Here is a 7,562-nt window from a genome sequence, read left to right on the forward strand (position 1 = left end):
TATCAGAGGGTCCATGAACCTTATAATTACAGTGTCAGCTGTTTTTGTACTGTTTTTAATTTTAAAAAAACTTTTATAATTCATTTAGCTTCTACAATATGTTGGTAAAAATTATTTTAAATAATCTAGAGTTAATAAACATGTACATACATGAAGATTTTGTTTGAACTAGACTAGTGCAGAGTTCAAGAACTATTTTTCCCTGCACAACTCGACTTATGGAAAAAGTACTCTCTTTGTGGTAAAAACTTTCATATACCATAATATCTAAATAACGTAGATAAGGGACCCACTAAAAAAAGATTTAGCTAAATAAAGATGTAAGGAGTATGGCATAAGTCTGCTCTGCACTCTCTCAGTGAGCTAAAACAATATGAAAAGTGTACAATGAAAATGCTCCAAACACATTTCAACTATTTAGTGGACAACAAATACAACAATCACGTTTTTGTAAGCGTGAAAACGGGTGCTGGGAAGTCTATATGTTACCAGGCTTTCCATACGATGTGGATAAAGGAGAATCCAGACAGTCAATGCACAGTCCTCATGGTATGCCCTCTGATAAGAATCATGAAAGAGCAGACCGATTACTTGACTGGCCTCGGGTTTTCGGCAACTTATATCTGCAGGGATGTGGAAGAAGGTGACGGTATTAAACGAAGGGATTACGACTTTATCTTCTCATCGCCGGAAGCTGTTGTTGGGAATCCTGAGTGGAGGTCGATGCTTCTTGGTCCTGCAGGAGAGCGTGTTCGTCTTCTGGTTATCGACGAGGCTCATACTGTTCTACACTGCTAAGTCAAGAAAGTTTTAAAAACACAAGCCTATATCTTAAAATTATTAATTTTATTCATAAACTTGTTTACTTATCTCACGGGAGAGTACAATGCCCTTGGTATTTTTCAATACATGTATTTCCTTGAAATTAGATTGGAAAAATTTGTGTAAAATGTATTTATTATATAAATAAAGTGCATCACTCAATTTTACTGTTGAATTCATGCAATGACGTGACGTCGTGATCTGACTTTCCGGATCACCACTCTGTGGTTTTCTGAATCCATATCAGTTAAATGCAGTGTAAAGGAGAAAAAACCCGTGGGTTCCGACGATGGATTAATTTGTCTACAAATAAAAACTTTTGGGAATATATTTTTCTATTATTGAAATATTTAATTACAGATCTGCAACAAAAATGTTCTCATGTCAAACTTGCAGCTTACATTGCTTTGATAGTATATAATGATTATATACAATCTCACCGGTAAAAAGTATTTTTTAAAAAACACTAACCGTGTATCGCAGAGCATAGCAGAATTCAACTCAAACTCATAAAAAAGGAAATAATTTTAAACAATGATAGATCACATCCTGTAAACAATACAAATCTTATACATTGCAAAAACACGGACTCAGGAAAAACAGGAATAATATCAGGTGAGTATGAAAAACAAAATTTCAAATATTGTTAGTAAGTTATATTTTTGTAGTAACCCTTTTTCCTGGATAATTCTATCAATTTCTTACAAACTTCTGTATGATTTCTATTGTTTTTTAATCCAATTTTGTTGAATTGATCTGTAGCTAATTTTTGAAATGATGTATATTTGAACTGAGGTCTGAAATGTAGATATTTACTTTTATGTCCTCATTATGATGGAAAAATAAGTTATCAACTTAAATTCTCCTTCAAACTTTTTGTCTGATAGTTTTTTTTAATGAAAAACTGGCAGTTACCTCTGGAGTTGCATTAAGCCTGATTTTACCAAAGGACTTTAGAAAACAGACATTGGAACAGCCTTGCTGTAGCTGGGAATTCATCACAGAGAGAATCTACATGTATAAACAGATATAAATGTCCAGTAATACATTTAAACATAAGATCCTGCCAAGACTTTACTCCTTTTTGTAAAATTAATTTTATCTAAGACAAGTGTTTCACAAAGCAGGTAAAAAATCTCTACCTAAAGACATCTTTCAAACAATATTTGCTTGGCCTCTCCTAACCTGGATAATAAAATTGGGTGGGTAGTTAGGGGAGATTAATGATTTTTATATATGAAAAGATTGACTAATATAGAGTTTTGTTAATAATAAAATAAGAAAGCTTTGAAAAGAATTTTTTAAAAAAAATACCAGTTTTGATGAGGTTAAAAAAATTTGAGTCAGTCCTTTTTAGTCAGGAGAAGGCAAACAACATTTTTTTAAAGAGGGCTTATCTCATTTCAGAGTAAGAGATGGAGGGGAATATTTATGTTATCCCAATTTTTTATGCAGAGTGTTCTGCCCTGGACTCATTCTGACAAATCTAAGTTCATGTCTTAAGGGTGTGCTTCCATAATTATCTAACACTTTTTAAACGTTTAAAACCAAAATCACTGTTTTCCTTACGGAAGTTGACAGATTCCAAAGTGGGTCTTAGTTTTTTTTTTGGTCTCATATCTAATTTATCCCCTAACATAACGGGGCTATAATAAGATGTATAAAATTTCCACAAGGTTGCTTGTGTTGGGATTTTTAATTTAAAAAGTATAAAAGTGACATTAAAAAAACAAAACAAGAAAAGGAATTGATCTCAGAGGATGGCATCTCTCAACACTTTACCCTTTAGGTAAGGAAGATAAAATTTACTTGTATTGCTGTTCTAGATAGTATTAAATGTGAATCCTAACTAGCTTGTTTTTTTTTTCTACTTAGTTAGAGGGTTATACAAAACATGTCATCTATGGTGTTTGAGAGGCTCTGTCAAATAGTGGGAACCTCAGAACTAGTTACCATGAGAAGGGATTTAAATGATTTTTCTGAAATGGTAACTCCTTTATTTAATCCACAAGCCTATTGTTGTGTGATGTATAGCGGAAGTCATAGAGAAGGCTTTAAACTGCCGGATTCCGATAGAGATTCTATGTTCTGGCCTAAAACCAACCGGGTAATTTGGAATTTATCCCAGAGCCAACTCTACAGCAGAAAAACACTGATTTTATCTGATTGTTCTCAGAGTCCACCAGGGTTTGTATTACTCCAATTGCTCTTTCCTGCCACTACATTAATACAAATCCATTCGGCGTGTTTTACATTGCATGGCAAAGAATATATATCCAGTTCTGCAATTCGAAATAATATGTCGCCATTATCAGTGAGACCAAAATGCCGTATCCATGGGCCCTGTAGTAGTGGAATTTTCCGAGGAGTAGAATTTGACGATGCCTACTGTTTTGCAAGTGATTTTTGGCCTCCAGTTGCCTTAGCATGGATCGATAGATGTCAATCGTGGCCAAGTCCTCACGTAGTTGATGATATTTTCAGGAATGGTTGTCAATTTGTAGCAATAGAGCACAAGCTAGGAAATCATGAGGAAAATGAATGGAGAATTTCGTTCTCTCTTGCAGAGCAAAAGCTTGTATACACAATGAACCACTGTCAGTTTCTTACATATGGTTTACTCAAGCTAATTCTAAAAGAAGTCATCAAGGAAAGGATAGAAAAAAGTTTACTTTGCTCTTATCACATGAAAACAGCAGTATTTTGGCCTATTCAGCAAAGTTTAACACCTCACTGGTATCCAGAAAATTTTCTGAAATGTTTCTGGGTCTGCTTTAAACTTCTTAAATGGGTGTATGAAGGCGTATGTCCTAACTTTTTGGTTCCGGAAAACAACATGTTTTTAACAAACATATTTGGTGAATCTCAAAGGAAGTTATTTCTCGAGTTATACGGACTGTATGAGAAGGGTATGGCATTACTTCTTCATAGTCACTCAATCAGGACAATGATTACAACTGGTCTCTGTATTCCTGGACTACGCATGTATAATTCTGAGGACGATGAAGAAATTGTGTTCGATTTGAATCTATTTATAGAACTAAGATCAAATAATCCTATGTTTATACCAACTCGGAACAGCTGGTTTGAGTTCCCAAAAATAATGGAAACTTTGATGAATGAAGAACTTACAAACTATCAAGTTCTGGCAGTACAATATCTCATGGTCAACAACCTCCAGAGCACACCTTTTTTATTACATAGCAGGTGCGCTAACACTGCGGAGAATAAGCTTATGTATAAAGCTGATAAAATATCGCGCTACATGTTGAAACTGGTAGAAAAAATAGGGTTCTTTTCTGATATCCTGTTCCTTGTAATGTATTATTACAAGACTTTCAGATATATGAATTTACAGAAGGCAAAAATTTACTTTGCACAACCATACATCATGCATTTGCATTACGTAAACAGTAAGAGATATATCGAGGCATTTGGGGGACAGACTAGTGAATCAAAGATGAGTAAGCTGTAGCACAGGATATAGTGCTCTATTCAAACATTTGTTATATCAATGAATTAATCTATAAACAAAGTCCAGTGACTTGCATGCAAATCTCCCCATTTGCAATGTTACATATGTTAGAATTCTATGTTACAGGCAATGTGACGAGCATCTTGCAGAAGTAGCCTTAAATGATTTACAGATCTATGTTAAGCACGGACCAATTCATCCATATTCTAAAGATATATGTTGGCAGATCTTAGGGATTTATCAGCAGCTCAAGGGAGACCTTCCAGCAGCCTGTATTCATATCGACAATCACTGAGACAGTATCCCCTCCACGAACTAGAAAACGTTACGCTGAGAGGAATATATGATATTTTGTGATCTATATTTCACAAACAACAGAGTGTTTCAGATAATAATTCAAGATTTTTATAAGTTCCTACCGAACACGGGAGCTTAAAAAATTAACAGCAGAGACACTGAAAAAATTCAAATCTTGTAATTTCAATTACTCTTCATCTGTATATTTCACCTCCTTTATTTAATATTGCACGTTATGCATATTTAATCCAGCTAATATTTATTTGAGTATAGGAGCTTTTCATTTAGAATAAATCTCTGGCTGTAGCTTTCATTTTAAGATATTTGATTTAAGATATTTAGGTATTTCCCTCGTCGGCTTTTTAGAAAAGTTCACGCAGACCCTCTTACATCTTTAATTGCAACTGTTAATGTTTTAACACTCAACGAAAAAACTGTTCAAAAAGCTACAAAGTAGCAAGATTAATGAGGAACTATTTCTTGTGTGTGGAAGGATATTTAGCAGATAATTCTGCAAATCACCACAATTTTAAAAAATTCAATATCTTGGAATTTTAGCCCAAATACTTTAACTGGGAGAATATTTTCCATCATGATGTTTCTAGAAATATTTAATAAAGGTCTTAATTCATATTTTCAGAACACGTTTTACACATTTCTTTAACAAACTTAGCCAAAAACTGAAGATATGACAAATAAGTCAAGATAAACTTTAAACCATTTTTCGCCTGAAAATCACATATTTTGACCAACCAACTTTTTCTTTCATTATTTTGAAATACTCGGTATGTGTGACTGATCAGCACTTAAGTCGTAAAATCTTGATTTAAGAAAATGTTTTATTTAGTTTTTTAGTATCCCAAATATGCTACTTTTTGTGCAAAAAGGTCACATAATAATTTACGCGCATTAATTCGCAAGATTTGTTCAATGATAAATATTGTTCAAAATAGTTTACGTAAAATAAAATCATATTTATTGACATGGTTACATCTGATGAAATATGATAAAGGTTAAAGTAATTAACCAAAGAGTCAAAATTTAAGTTCAAAAAGGTCAACTTCATCGTACCGTAGATCAGGAAGGTGAACACTGACCCCCTATTTTCTCTGCGAATTGTACTCACTCTATATGAGTATGTATCCAAAATATACTTCTCAAAAAATCCTTGATTTAACAAATTTCACGAGTGACATGCCTTAAAATATAAAGACGACCTTTTTAAATATTAAAAGCAGTCTTGTCCATCCCTAGGTTCTTCTGGTAAATTTCCCATGGTCGGAGTTTTTTCTAGAATGAGACATTGCATGACAACTAAACTTTACAGGTCTCATTTAAAACGTAATGACTTTAATAAAATATGGAGATAACGAAACATATTGAAGCTTAAAGCCCAGTTAAGGGGGCCAACTATAGTTTTACCGTGTGAAAACTACAATAGCGAAACTCTTCATTTTTATACCATATATAACTTACATTAACTTCACTGTACATGCAAAGTTTGGGGAAAATCTACCTTCCAGGAATTTTTGAGGGACCGTCTCAAAATACAGGTACATTTACTAAAGGATTATATAGGAAAATGCCCATTTTTAGCACTTTAAAGTAAATTATACAAATACTACAATAGACGTTTTGTTCAAACTATAATATTTGATGAGTAATACTATATTATACAATATTTTTAAGAAACACAAAATTCTACCGTCTTGTTACCAGAGGGGGCATCTCAAAATGCAAAAAATTGGCAAATTTTTATTATTTTTATAGAGTATTACAAAATATGACGCACACAATGGATTCACATGAAAACATAATAAAATATTGGAGATATTCTCAAAATTCTATGTTTTAAATTTCAAGAGCGTATGTTTATGACTTTTTCTTTAATAATATTTCTTTATACCCTTTATTTAATAGCTACAGATTATCATTTATGTATTCTTATGCTTATATGCAAGCTCACCGCAGCTTGTTTTTCGCTAATTTTGTATAAGTCAAATAAAACACTCTCATAGAGATGAATAATTGGTACATTCATTTACATGATTACAATACACATTTCTCAACTAACCTTAAAAGATAGCTGGCATTACCTATTAGATGCCTGTTAAGGAAGGGGCAGTGTTTTAACAATGCTGCCTAGCTGTTTTACATCATGTTGAATGCAAACACATGAAATATGCAAACTATGATAGGTAATTGAAATTCTCATTGTAGTTCCATAAAACTAAATAACTTTGCATAAAGTTGCTAACTTAAAAGCTTTCACTATAGAGTATACATGATTTGAGTATTAAACAATGCCTTTGAATAATTGAAAGTAATAACTTATACACAAAAAACTATTTGGAAACCTCAAGCGTGTTATGTATAATTGTAAATCAATTATAAAGTAAACATAATACTGGCCTTCGTCCTCAATCACATGGGAAGGCAAACTCTCTTATGCACGCGGTGAAGCAGCACAGGTGTACGCTGGCTGGACCTAAAACGCCCAAGTCTTTGAGGTTCAGGGTCTCCCGCTGTGACCCCAGCTGTGAAATAGTGATGCTTGCAGCAGATACTTGCAGGATGTTCGTTATCTATCACAACTTTTGTTGATCAAACTCTGTGTCCACTGATCATGGAGATCGATACAGACATAGTAATCATTAAAGGTATCTATTTGTTTCGTTCAACCAGTAACAAATAGCTTACTTTGAAATCCTTTCAAAATTCAGACGATAGGAAAAAGTTCCACGTTTGATGTCGCAATAAAATAGCTCCATGAAATATGTTCTTCTCATGAATATCTGCTTATAAATAAAGTTCATATCGGCAGAAAAATACACCAAATGTATCATACAGTAATCAGGTAATATATTTGATAACCCGCGCACATATTATGTACCACCGCATCAGTAAACAATAAACCAGAAAATCCACCCGTTCTTGTAAATGGCACTTTACAACACGAACAATACTT

General features: G+C 33.3%; 2 protein-coding genes across 2 annotated transcripts; both read left to right on the forward strand.

The window, feature by feature from the left end:
• Window positions 1-393: 393 nt before the first annotated feature.
• On the forward strand, window positions 394-798 carry LOC134265878 (uncharacterized). The gene has a single exon (XM_062748102.1). The coding sequence runs from the start codon at window positions 394-396 to the stop codon at window positions 796-798; it is 405 nt and encodes a 134-aa protein (XP_062604086.1).
• A 1,918-nt stretch (window positions 799-2,716) lies between these two features.
• LOC134265879 (uncharacterized) lies at window positions 2,717-4,297 on the forward strand. The gene has a single exon (XM_062748103.1). The coding sequence runs from the start codon at window positions 2,717-2,719 to the stop codon at window positions 4,295-4,297; it is 1,581 nt and encodes a 526-aa protein (XP_062604087.1).
• Window positions 4,298-7,562: the final 3,265 nt, after the last annotated feature.

The sequence above is a fragment of the Saccostrea cucullata genome, unplaced genomic scaffold (assembly GCF_032062105.1).
Source record: "Saccostrea cucullata isolate Sc308-1 unplaced genomic scaffold, CSIRO_AGI_Scuc_v1 ctg21204, whole genome shotgun sequence".
Taxonomy (NCBI): domain Eukaryota; kingdom Metazoa; phylum Mollusca; class Bivalvia; order Ostreida; family Ostreidae; genus Saccostrea; species Saccostrea cuccullata.

Bases quoted from the DNA above. Each gene is read 5' to 3' on its own strand.
- LOC134265878 (XM_062748102.1), top strand. From the start codon at position 394: ATGCTCCAAACACATTTCAACTATTTAGTGGACAACAAATACAACAAT.
- LOC134265879 (XM_062748103.1), top strand. From the start codon at position 2,717: ATGTCATCTATGGTGTTTGAGAGGCTCTGTCAAATAGTGGGAACCTCA.